Raw genomic sequence first — 13,820 nt, 5'->3', positions numbered from 1 at the left:
GAGGATTTTTTTTTTTTTTTAATGCTTTTTAACCGTTTCCCCTATTGGACGCCTACTATGGGTTTCTTTTCTGATGTGAGTGGCTTCTTTCATATTTCGGGCCTGTTTCCTGAACAAAATGACTTTGTGTGCATCAGAAGTTAGTGAGGTTGATCTCTGCCTACACAGTTTACTGGGACTATTCTAGGAAAAACCCAAAACCTGTTCTAATGGCTGTCAAAGCACGTCTTTTCTACTTTAGTTGAGCACTCAAAGCAATTTATAAAACATTCCCCCAATAACAAAAGCACCTTTTTCTACCCAAGAGCTTCTTACCTAACATTCACACACATTTACGCTCTGATGGTATTGGAGAGGAACTTGGGGTTCAGTATCTTGCCCAAGGATAGTTTGGCACGCAGGCTGCAGCAGCCAGTAATCAAACCACCAACCTTACAACCTTAGTAAATGACCTGCTCTACTTCCTGAGCTACAGCCACACCAGTTGTGTGACCTCTGTAGTACAAACCTGTTGCAGTGCTGCATCTCATAGTACCATCCACATAGAAGTAACTCTCAGAAGTTCTAATCTTGATTTTGTGGCTGATTAGGAACGTACTCATATCAAGATCGTCAATCCTTAAACCTGTGAACATGTAATATTAGGTAAGATTGCTTAACAAATGACTTCAAAGTAACTGACAGACCATCACAGTGCCACATGATTGAGACAGTTTGGAACAGAGGAATCTACAGTAATGCAAAAGAGGAAGAACAATTGAAATCTAACACAGAGTTCCGATGTGGAATGATTGTGCTATTGTACAGTAGCACTTGGGATTAGACGTGATTAAATCCACTTAAATCCGCTGTTAAAACGATATGGGCTTTTTTCTGTATGTTCCACGGTTGAAATATAGGTCACACAGAGCCAAGCAGAGATGCAGAGTTGATGCACACACATGTGCAGGAGTGTTCTGTTCCCTACAAAGAAAGCGCGTGCACAAAATCCAACTACCACCACCACCTCCATCACCACTTTACCCGTCTCCCAGGGCAACAAGAGCGGAATCTACCAAGAGGCATGTTGAGAATGAAGGAGAGGAGAGGGGAGGAGAGGAGCAGGAGGAGGAAGAAGAAGAGAGAATGAAAGAACGAAGAGACCGACACAAAAGACAACCCAATCTACCAAGACTTATTCTAATAAGCTGCTAGGAGGAGGATACTATAGGGGTAATCCCTGCTGTGGGAGACCCGTCTATGGGTGAGTGTGTAAAGAGGTGGATAATGTGGCTACCGTCTGATGGATACAGATAATGGAGCACATGCTCAGACAGTTATATCTGCCCTTGGCATGTGTAAAAGAATGATGTCTGGTTTATTTGCATACAAACTACTGCCTAAACTCTATGTGACAGTTGATGCAATGACACAAACACATGTTTGCATGTAGGTTTTCATGTCGTGTCCTCCTTCAGTGTTGCACACATGAAAAAGTATTTCCTGCTTCCAATTTGTTCAGAAACCAAATTATGCAATCTACTTAGCCAACAACCCTCCAAGCTCGAGGAAATATTGATGTTTGAGGTAAGTTCTCCATAATAAACGGTTTAAATCTCATGCAGGGAAACTGAGAACAACTAGTCCCATGTCCACACAATTTTACACAGTATCATTTTTTGTACAGAGTATTCTTTGGCTAATTTGCCATAAAAGAAATCATGTCGAATTACCAAAGAGCACTAAAAGGGTTCTTTGTGAATAAGAGTGTGTTAAAAGACGCCTGTACCCTGTTTAGCCTATCCCACCACCATGAGTGACAGAAAAGTTTATTATTTGGCTTCGCTGGGTTTATTCTTCCCACAACTGTGCTCTTCACCATGCTGCGCCCCCCCGCCCACTCTACAAAAATTACTTGCTTCTATTTTCCTTATCATGGCTGCCCTACAGCATCCTGTTCCTCCCGATCAAATCTGCCCCTCCTCCTCCCCTTCAACCACCACCTCCCCCTCTCCATAGGGCTCTTGCTGGGTGGGGAGGCAGCAGTGGCAGTGCTGGCATCTGTTCGAAGGGCTGGTGCGTTGCCAGCCACCGAGCATCACTCCAGCAGCCAGAGTCACACTGTTGGATTTATCTCCAACCAACCTGTCAGCTGATGCTTTTTGTGGGCGTTAAGCTGGGCAGGCATAACCTTTTTGGGTTTTTTTTTGGGGGGGGGGGGCATTCGCAATGCCAAAGTGGCCACAAGAGACTTTGAAAATGGGGGGGGGGGCCTTCAACGCTGAGGAAGTGAGAGAAGGGAGTGGCTTTTTATTTATTAACAAAAAAAAAAAAAAAAAAAAAAAAAAAAAAATCACTTCCAGCACAAGCTGAGGGCTGAAGCTGTTAAAGAATAGAGCATAAAGCTGTTAGGAAGGGAGAGAGCAGGCAAGGGATGAAGAGTATATAAGGCACAGTGAGAGGGGCTTGAAAAAGTAGATAAAGGTAGAGTCTGAGCAGGAGAACAGATCAAGAGAGTGACAGAGAGCCCAGGAGGAAATCAAACCCACATCTGACACTTACAGGAGCACATTTCTGGTGCAGACAGAGCAGCTCAGTTGAAAGGTCAGTCTGTCACCTTGTGGCTTAAGTACCATTCTAATGCTTTTTAAAAAAAAAAACCCAAAAAAAACAAACCAACAACCCCGTACTGAATCAAAAAGTAAACCCAACCTGTTAGACTGAAGCGGAGCTCATTAAAATCCAATTCGGCTACCGTCGAGTATTGCCCACTAAATGTCCGATAATCCCAATCAGTCTCCGCAGTCAGCGACACGCGCCTGTAAATGTCACGGCATTCCTGCATGAAACTCTCGAGACAGTCAGAAGCGACTAGCATGCCAGAGGACGGAATCATGCGCTCGGTGTGCTGGTCCCTGCCATCAGTGAAGAATCAATTGGCCGCTAATGGAACCATTCAAGCAATTAGTACCATGACAAATTCATAAGCGATGATTAGTAAAGTTGGTTGTCAGTGCAATTTCCTGATAGGATCCAGTTCAGAGGCATAAACTACCAGCCCCCATTCCTCTTCCCTAACATAACACTAATACAATAACCGAAGGCCAGAAAAGCAGAAAATTAGTGGTTAGCCCCATCAAAGAGCCCGAGTACTTCAGAAGAGCCGGCATTACTCAGCATTTAGATGTCATGTAACATAACCCTGAAATGCTATCGCTCCCTTTCTAAAAGGACTCCATCTGTGAAACCACGCTAGATGAATTATGAGACTGTAAATCGCTGAGAACTGATAACCAGACTGGCATTATCTCCACACAGCCAGAGAAAGATAAAAAAAAAAAAAATCATCTTTTGAAAAAAAAGTCTGCTTATGTCAGAGGTTTGCTTAGTAAAAAAAATTCCTGTGGCCATGTGACTTTGATCCAGGATCAACAGTTTCTGCGCTCTATTGTGTAGAACAACTGAATGGGAGATTCCAGAGGGGCCCCAAGCAAAATGATTAGGAGCCAACTCTTAGTGCAACTTCATTCATTCAAAAGTTATATTTGGAATTTAATCGGTTATCTACAGCATCATGTGCATGTCTTGTCCTGGATTAGTTTCCTAGTTTCCTGGAGTTTCCTCCAGATTGCAGTATTTAGACACTGACGCCTGCCGCTGAAAATCCAGAGTTCATCCAAAGGCGCCTGCTCCTATGGAAGCAGGAACGCAGCTATACGTCACGGCAGGTTCAAACTCCAGGAAGCAGCGAGCAAAGGCATCATTACGTTTAATCAGCCAACACAAAAGACTCTGTACGGGCTACTTACGACAATTTTCCTCGTCGCTGCTGTCGGGGCAGTCATCATCTCCATCACATCTCCACACGATCGGGATGCACGCTCCACTCTTGCATTGAAACTGCCCGGTCTCACACTCTGACTGTGTGTGAGTTCCTGTGTTTTGAGGGGAATATTTAAAAAAAAAGAAGGAAGGAAGGAAGGAAGGAAGGAAGGAAGAAAGGAAGAAAGAAAGACAAACTGTCCATCACTTTCATTTCTCATTTAGAGATCACATTGTGAACGTCACAGGAGTGAATCAGAGTAACAAAAATACAACAAATTACAAATAACTTTGGGAGGTTAACTGACAAACTGGCAAACTTTCATTTCTGACTAATGAAAGTGGAAAATTGGTAAAGTTGCCCCAGTGAATAATGTTGCTGCTGTAATCAAGTATTAATTCAAGTGTTGCTCAAATGCCATCTATCCCTTTTTCCACCATGATTGTAATGGGCATGCTGTTGTTTATGTACCACTATGCCACCTTTGGTAAACTTAGGTTGCTGCCTACTACGAGTGCCCTGCTGGCACTTAAACACTAAGACCAATTTCAGGCTATTTCATCTGCTCAAAATGTTAGCTCCAATTACAAAGAATGCATCCAATGCACACCATTACAATCTCCACTCAGCGATCACATCACCACTGACAGCCTTTTTCCATCATCCAGCGAGAGCATGTGCTGCCCTTTATTTCATTCATTGTCACCTCCTACCGCCGCTCATAGCAGTCCAAATGCGGACATAAGTATGTACGCACGATGCACACAGCACATTAGCTCGGCACTTAAGAAGACGCCGATCGCACTGACAGACAACTCGTTTGTTTTGGGTTTTTTTTTTTTTTTTTCAAACAGGCAACCCAGATCCCCAGAGAAAGCGTTGCCAGTGTCCGCGCTGCGATGCAAATTCACCCCCCTATACCTCGAAACAAGTCTCCTACCTTTAGCGCAATGGAGCTCCAGGAGTAACAGATGTAATAGCACGAGCTTTCCGACCTCTGTCCACATCGTTAGATCCTGGGGGGCTCCGCGGTTGTCCGCATGTAAGTAAAATTTCCTCCCCACCCACCCAAAAAAAAAAAAAAAAAAAAAAGACAGTGTGAAGAATCTCCAGCGAGTGACTCGCTCCGTGCTGCTCTGCCAGCCTGTCTGCTCGGAGTGTGTGAGTGTGCTCAGCCCGGCTTGCTGCTTTCTCTCCCTCTGCCTCGGCTGCAATTTGAATCAGTGACGCTTATGGGCGGGATACTTTCAGCGTGTGATGGTGCCTGCGGTTAAAGTAGTAGGTAGGAAAAAAAAAAAACTACGTGGTTGGCTGCTAGCCAAAGGAGACACATCTGCAGAAAGAGCTGAGTCACAGTCATTTTTTTTATTTCCTATTGAGCACTTTAGTTGCAAACCGAAAGTAAACTGCTAAATAAATAGTTCTGTCTTCCTCATCTTGAGTTAGCTGGAATGATATATATGCCGGTAAGCTAGCCAAAAGCTTAAAAATGTAGCCAAAATTAAGGAAATGTTACAAGCAAGAGGAAGTTGCCCACCTCCACGAAACAACGGAAACCCCAGACAGGTTCTCTGAAACGTGGTTCACTTTTTCTGGAAGGGGGCGTGTTCTGTAATGCAGACCGTCTTATTTCACTAGTCATAACCCGGTAGTTTTGTGGTCTTAACCTAGCGGTTTTTTCATTGGTGTATCAGCAGGTGAAAATACAAAGGTGGCTGAATATAAGAGTTTAAGGGCTGCTGCGCAAAAACTGGAAACAAAGAACGTTCCTCAGTGACTATACAAATCCCTGAAAAATTATAATGTCCTTAAAGGTACAAAAATGCATTTTATTTATGTTATTCAACAGAAAAAAAGGATGCTGTGCTCATAAATATTCACTGTTTAGTGTGTAATTATGTCTTCCGGTCACTTGATGCGTTCTCATAAACTTAGAATTTAATCCATTAAACAGAAGCGGGCGCCAGTTTGTGAAAGCCGCTATGTTGTCACACCATCTTCAGTACAGTGGCTGAGATGGACGTCGAAATGCTGCCTAATCACGTTTCATGTATGTAGCTAGAAAATACTCGCAATTCCTCCACATTTGCTGACATCCTCTTCCTACTCACCTCAAACCTCATCTTCTGAACTGAAGTCAGGACTCTACCACACAAAAACTTGCATAAATATGCTTATTTATTCCGATGTTGTCACTTACTGTCAATTATTTTCAGCACTTATTGTCAGAAGTTGCTGTTTATGAGATTACAACATTAAGCCAATTTACGCCAGGTTCGATGTTCTAAAAAAATACATCACACAGTCGAAATAGTTTGATTAGATTCTCACATGGTATGAATGTTTATTCTTTAAGTGTTCAAGTCCAAAAGTTAGATCCATCTCAAAGAAAGTTTCACAGTTTAACCCCTGTGCCTACCAACAGAAAAGTTCAGATTTTTCATAACAACTCACTTCAGTATCGCTGTCATGGGACAGAAGTGAGCATCGATGACTCATCGACTCCTATCGGACTCCATTCACAAAGTTTTACAGCCTCCTCCAGAGTAAACAGACATGGATACCCGCCATATTGACACTGCAGCCATCTTGGCTGCTTAAGTAAACAGCAGACTGACAGTCTACAGACGATCTGATATCCTCATGTTGGCGTTGTTCCCACATCATCATAATTAATATTTTTCCAGGGTCCACATTGCAAGTGACCAATCACCCAAATGTTCTTCGAGAAACCGCCTTCTGTCCGCCGATCCAACGATCCAGCAATTTGAATTCCTTTCAAGATACTTTTCCCTTGAAATGGCTAGCTATTTGTTTGCTAGTGATAGGCAACTTCCTAACCAGTGTTCTCTAGACAGAGAATTGCATGTCAATGTATTATGATTCATTATGAAAGTACAGGTGAATATAGCTGTCATAAAAATGTTGTCAGGCAAAATTGCAGTAGCTTCCCTGATCATTTTACAAATATAAGTGAAGAGAAATCGATCTAAATAGCCTAGCCTAATGGTTGTGTGCTGAATCTATGAATCAAAATATCACCTGGAAACATAATTAACTGGCCCATAGCTGTGAAACTGGACATGAGTTCTTGATTCTATGGAGATAAACAGTAACCAAAAATTTACAAATTTGGCCTGCGCCATCATGTTAAAGTTGGCCCAGGGACATCATGTAACAGTTGTCCCTGGGCCATCGTGTAAATGTTGTCCCTGGGACATCGTGTTAAAGTTGTCCCTGGGAGATCATGTTAAAGTTGTCCCAGGGACATCGTGTTAAAGTTTGTCCCTGGGACATCATGTTAAAGTTGTCCCAGGGACATCGTGTTAAAGTTGTCCCTGGGACATCATGTAAATGTTGTCCCTGGGCCAGCATGTAAAAGTTGGCCCAGGGACATTGTGTAAAAGTTGGCAGAGACACACCATATGAAAGTTTAGGCATTTCTTTTATCCCCTGTTTGTTCAAATTTAATATTTACATTGTATTGCGAAAAAACCCAAAACAAGTTAAAATGAATTAATGAATATTGACTAATTAAACCTCTGTTATTTTTCCACCAGAAATGGACGATATAATTAGAAGAAATGTCCTGAATGATGAAAAAAAAAAGAACTGGAAAAGATACACAACTTTGTGCGCATGTGTCACAATGCCAGGAGGACCCATTCAGTGTTGTGTTAGAAAAATTGAACTCATTAACCCTTCATGGACATTATAAATGTTTCAATGTGGCCTCAGGTAAAGACAAGCAAAGAGACTATTACAAATTCAACTACATCAGAACTGGAAAAAAAAGTCAAAACAGCTACAGAGCAGTGGGCTGTAAGGCCTATGTTTCATTTAAAATACTCAAATGTTGGAAAGACCACACAGTCATCGTGCAGCGTATATATGATAAGCATGATGGGCATGATCCTTCGGACCCAAAAGACGCACATTCCAACAATATTTCCAGTGATTTGAGGAGGAAGATTGAGGAACTGCTTTCCCTTGGAACTAAGCCAGCCATCATACTAACTGAATGTCATAAATGGGCCAAAGAACATGGACACAGAGATCTTCACAACAGAGAGCATTTTGTCACAGCATAGTGTTAGAACCTGCATGATGAGGAAGAAGCACTTTAACTGTAGAGACAGTCAAAGTGTACATACCTTACTTAATGGAAAACATCAAGAACATGTTCTCTTCTATCAACCATACACATCTGACCAGGAACTAATGATTGTTTTGCAGACACCTTTAATGAAATCAAACATGGAGAACTATGCAAAACAGTTAGTATTTGTTGACACCACCCACTGTGTTAACCAGTATTCATTCCCCTTATTCATACTTGTAAGAGATGATCATGGGCGTGGAGTCCCTGTGGCCGATGCTATTGTCAGCAACGAAAGTCAGAAAACCCTGGAAAATGTTCTTGGAGTAGTTTGTGAGCATTTCCCAACTTCCCCGAGGTAAATATCACATTGACAGCTATTAATTTCAAAATAATTCCTTTTCAAAAAGCAATGCTAAAGCTGCAGCATGGGCTGCTAAAAACATTCCTTTCCATTTCTTAAAGCTATTCCTATAGGCTGTATGTAGTATTTCTTATATCTACTTGTGAGTTGAAATGTTTAATTTGGCATTGAAGTGGTGCTCTGAGATAGCAAAAACATTTTCATACTGTTTAATCTCATTTAGTGTTTTCTTTTTTTCTGTAGAGCATTTATGGTTGACAAAGACTTTGCTGAAATAAATGCTTTGCAGAAGGTTTTTCCAGAGTCAGCTATCCTTCTATGCTGGTGCCATGTTTTCTTTTCACCTTGTCTAAGATGGGCCTGAAACACATTTTTACAACTGGGTCACTGTTGTTATGATTTCCCTCATTGTGATATTCACTTACTCAGGTTAATGAATATAAAGGGATAAAATGTTGAGTGACTATGTCCATCCATTTAAGACCACAGTGCACTCATCTTCTCATCTTCTGAGGCTGCACTCTCCAGTGCAGCCTCTTGCTGAAGCAAATGAGCTGAGAGATCGCAGTTATTACAAGTAAAAGCATATAGAGAAATCAATAACCACGTTCGGTAACGATTTCAATTAAATTAAATATGTTATGTTATGTTGATCTCCAATAACGCAGTCTCAAACCATGACGAAGCCTCCACCGTGTTTTACAAGATGTAGAAGCTCACTGTTGTACCTCTGTCCTGGCCCCTTCTGTACATATTGACAATGATTTGAACCAAATTATTTAAAATTTGATTTCATCACTCCGTTAGACTTGTTGCCACTGATTTTCAACTTTTTCACAGCCACCGTTTCACTAAAAGCACTTTTGATGAGGCTTCAGTAAACTGTACATGGATGAACCGATCTACAGGGTGGGCCATTTATATGGATACACTGTAATAAAATGGGAATGGTTGGTGAAATTAAAGTCCTGTTTGTGGCACATTAGTATATGTGAGGGGGCAAACTCCTCAAGATGGGTGGTGACCATGGTGGCCATTTAGAAGTCAGCCATCTTGGATACAACTTTTGTTTTTTCAATAGGAAGAGGGCCATGTGACACATCAAACATATTGGTAATGTCAGAAGAAAAACAATGGTGTGCTTGGTTTCAACGTAACTTTATTCTTTCATGAGTTATTTACAAGTTTCTGACCACTTATAAAATGTGTTCAATGTGCTGCCCATTGTGTTGGATTGTCAATGCAACCCTCTTCTCCCACTCTTCAAACACTGATAGCAACACCGCAGGAGAAATGCCAGCACAGGCATCCAGTATCCGTAGTTTCAGGTGCTGCACATCTCGTATCTTCACACCATAGACAATTGCCTTCAGATGACCCCAAAGATAAAAGTCTAAGGGGGTCAGATCGGGAGACCTTGGGGGCCATTCAACTGGCCCACGACGACCAATCCACTTTCCAGGAAACTGTTCATCTAGGAATGCTCGGACCTGGCACCCATAATGTGGTGGTGCACCATCTTGCTGGAAAAACTCAGGGAACGTGCCAGCTTCAGTGCATAAAGAGGGAAACACATCATCATGTAGCAATTTCAAATATCCAGTGGCCTTGAGGTTTCCATTGATGAAGAATGGACCTACTATCGTTGTGCCCCATATACCACACCAAACCATCACTTTTGTTGTTCCAACAGTCTTGGAGGGATCCATCCAATGTGGGTTAGTGTCAGACCAATAGCGGTGGTTTTGTTTGTTAACTTCACCGTTCACATAAAAGTTTGCCTTATCACTGAACAAAATCTTCTGCGTGAACTGAGGGTGCTGTTCCAATTTTTGTTTTGCCCATTCTGCAAATTCTGTGCGCCGATCTGGGTCATCCTCATTGAGATGCTGCAGTAGCTGGAGTTTGTAAGGGTGCCATTTGTGAGTAGCTAATATCCGCTGAAGGGATGTTCGACTAATGCCACTCTCCAGTGACATGTGGTGAGTGCTACGCTGTGGGCTCTTGCTGAATGAAGCTAGGACAGCCACTGATGTTTCTTCATTAGTGACAGTTTTCTTGCGTTCACATGTTGGCAAATCCAACACTGAACCAGTTTCACGAAACTTAGCAAGCAGTTTGCTAACTGTAGCATGGGAGATGGGTGGTCTTGTAGGGTGTCTTGCATTGAAATCTGCTGCAATGACCCGGTTACTGTGTTCACCAGATATCAACACAATTTCGATCCGCTCCTCACGTGTTAACCTCTTCGACATGTCAATGGCTGTGAACAAAGAGAAACTTGTAAATAACTCATGGAAGAATAAAGTTACGTTGAAACCAAGCACACCATTGTTTTTCTTGTGACATTACCAATAAGTTTGATGTGTCACATGGCCCTCTTCCTATTGAAAAAACAAAAGTTGTATCCAAGATGGCCGACTTCTAAATGGCCACCATGGTCACCACCCATCTTGAGGAGTTTTCCCCCTCACATATACTAATGTGCCACAAACAGGACTTTAATATCACCAACCATTCCCATTTTATTACGGTGTATCCATATAAATGGCCCACCCTGTAGTGCATCTCTAAGGTCCCATGTCACATTATTTTTTAGGCCGGATGTTGTCTTTTGTTTTTCACTAGTCCAGTTTTGTCAGATGTTTTAAGGACACGCTAAACACCATGTCAGATAGCTCTTTAAGACTTACTCCGTACTATTTTATACCTGTCAAACTGTGTTATCCTTTGCATTTTTCATAGGTTCCACCAACAAAAATGGGAACAAATTTTATGTGTTTTAGCAACAGGCTCTTAGTAACAAAGTGCTTAAACCAAAACTGTCTTAAAAAACATACATCTGAAAATGGTCAGGTACAAGGACTGGACTTGAAATTAGTGAAGAAGCAGATAATGTCCAAAGAAAAATGTTAAAAGACCTTGAGAAAGCTTAGAGAACTGTTGCAACCTCTTAAAAATACAAAGGAGTGACTCAAAACGTTTGCACAGTACTATATTTATTACTTTCTACTTCACTTGAAGGACGCATAAGCAGTTGGTGGCCTTGTAGCGTAGAGGGTGTAAAAGTCTGTATAGTCAAAACTAAATGGAGGGCACATGGACGGTGGTTCAAAGACTTTAAACAGATGATAGCATTGGCTTGTATACTCACAGATACAGAAACCAGTGTAACGCTTGTGTAACTCTTGGCAAATAAGTTTATTACCAGAGATGCCATAATATTCTTTTAAGACTACCTTGAATCATACAGTTGCTGATAGCTGCTCATGGTCATTTTTGGCTCTCCAAATCCCCTTAAATGTTCACTTTGTGCAGAGCCTCACCTCTTTATATCATTTATAATTGAGGGGATCAGTTGTTATTCCTAGAATTTGGCTCAACCTGAATACACAGTGCAGAGCAACATGCTGACAACATAATAACTACCTGACAGCTAAATGAGAAGGCATATTGGTAATGTAAATCACACTGTTGTCCCAAACAGTCATGAGGTTGTCTTGAAAAACTGACCTTTGCCTAAATAACTGGAAAAACTGAGACCTTTTTCAGGAATAAGGACTCCCGTGTGCTCAAATCATATTCTGCTCCTACAAGTCAGAAACTGGTCACACTGAAATGTCCACTGAGCAGCACACACTATTTGTTTTGTTCTCCATGAAGTTTTTCTTTTCAGTGTACTACCATGTGGCGGGACTCGAGTGAGCACCAGATGAAAATTCATGGGAAAGTAAGCAACTTCAGTGGAATCACCACGTATTCAAATGGTCTTCTCTCCAGCGTGGTGTGAAATAAAGCAGCATTGTCTTTGCTCTGTAAATGTCTTTTTTAAAGTTTGTCAGCAACATCCGAAATGGCCATTGTAATCTAGTGATAAAAGTAAAAGATAACATATGAAGTCCTAGTGTAATTTTCCCACATACATCTAATTTTCATGCAATATGTTTCTATGGGAAACAATATAAGCTAGCTAATAAATGGGAACACCACTGGCAAATCATGTTTTATTCACTGGTAAATGCCGCAAGCTGGAGCTGTTTTTTAATACTTTCCAGTGCATTTTGCAAGGTTTATTTTGGTTCCTAATCTTCTAAAGTAAGCTTGTTGAACAGTTGAGTAACGGCCGTGCATTAATTTAAAATAACATTTTAAAAAATTTAAGCGATATATGTCATATGTTTTGTTGCAATATGAGGCTGGTGGATTTTTAGCTCCGTGGAAGGATCATAGTGAGTCGCTTAAGAATAAAACAAAGTTGGGGGTAAAGCCAGAAAAGTGACCTGACATAGTGAGAGAGAATGACGACCGAGTTCAATTTTGAACTGAATGAAAAGTGTGTGCATTGAAAGGGAACAGCTGGGTCTGCACTGCTGTTCTATGCAGCAAGAGTTCAGTTTTGATTTTCTGCAGTTCAGCATGGCTCATGTGCATGAAATGACTTTAACACATGAATCAACACATGAATAATGAATAAAACTACTGTATAAATAGAAGGGGAGGAAAAAAATACCACTCGTGCCTCTTATACATTATTCAATAAAAAAAGAGTGTGAATGAAACATTAAAAAGCTAGCACAGGTGCAGAAAATGGTTAAAAGGGGGGGGAGGGCGGGGGGTTGTTTAGCATCACTTTCACATTAACTGCATGCTAGCGGTGTTTGTTGTTCCTCGGGGGAAGGAGTACACCTCAAAAGCAAATGCATATGTTATTGCTACAGGAGACATACCAGAATAGCTAGAGAAACTCAAGAAAACTTAAACTCTTATAGTATACAAATTGTTTTTTGTTTTTTTTAAACTGTGCGTATCTGTTGTTAGATCCTCTGGGTTTATTGCACATGTTTGACTTTTCATGTACATGTGATGCCATTTTGAAGCTCAGAGGATAACACCGTGTCTGCTGCACCTGCGGCGTAGCCCTACAGTACTGGTGAGCGTGAGGATGGGCATGAATAAGAGCAGAAGAGCAGGTTTTCTGTCAAGACCTGATAGATAGATAGATGTAAGCAGCAACAACATAAAAAATTCTCAAATGAATGTCAGCGAATTAAAAGGTCACATACATAAAATTACCACCTTCCTGAATTACTGCAAGTGAGCAGCAATCTGCAGGAAAAAATCAGCTGCATTAGATGGATAGGCTTTGAGATTGGCTAAAAGTACATAAAAAACTCTTTCTGGAAGTAGTATCTGATTGGAATTGGTCAAAATCGTATTTTTTCTGCATTGCCAATAGTGAGCTCAAGCTAATAATAATTCTTGGCATTTGACGATACAGTCTGCAGCCTAGTTGATTTTTTTTTTATATGAACAATTGATCAAATGAGTGCATTCGCTCCACTGTGCTGTGAAAGTTCTCACCACTGTAACACCTGCAGATTATTATTACTCAGCTCTGTAGTTTCATTCAACTCTACAAAAGCTTTTCGCTGGTTTTCAGCGAACACTTTTGGTTTCATAGCTTTACTGTTTTGAGTTATTCTCTCCATTCTCATCGGTGCCATTTTTCAGATGTAGCTGCCAAAAGCCTGCCTCACAAAATCCCCCCGAAATCC

General features: G+C 41.2%; 1 protein-coding gene across 8 annotated transcripts in view; it reads right to left on the bottom strand.

Annotated features, from left to right (window-relative positions):
- Nucleotides 1–5,370, bottom strand: part of lrp8 (low density lipoprotein receptor-related protein 8, apolipoprotein e receptor) — a 170,775-nt gene extending 165,405 nt beyond the window's left edge. For 3 of the 8 annotated variants that reach the window (XM_019346928.2, XM_019346929.2, XM_019346930.2), the window contains exons 1-2: nucleotides 4,743–5,369; nucleotides 3,789–3,914 (exon numbers count right to left, since the gene is read on the bottom strand). In XM_019346928.2, coding sequence (XP_019202473.1) covers nucleotides 3,789–3,914; nucleotides 4,743–4,809 — 193 coding nt within the window. In that variant the 5' untranslated portion in view covers nucleotides 4,810–5,369. Of the gene's footprint in view, nucleotides 1–3,788; nucleotides 3,915–4,742 lie in introns of all 8 variants that reach the window. The other 5 variants (XM_019346921.2, XM_019346925.2, XM_019346923.2 and 2 more) reach the window with 3 other exon arrangements.
- Nucleotides 5,371–13,820: the final 8,450 nt, after the last annotated feature.

This window comes from Oreochromis niloticus, linkage group LG17, assembly GCF_001858045.2.
Source record: "Oreochromis niloticus isolate F11D_XX linkage group LG17, O_niloticus_UMD_NMBU, whole genome shotgun sequence".
NCBI classification, from domain to species: Eukaryota; Metazoa; Chordata; class Actinopteri; order Cichliformes; family Cichlidae; genus Oreochromis; species Oreochromis niloticus.
Note: the sequence above shows the minus strand (reverse complement) of the source record. Positions and strands in the feature narration are given on the sequence as shown.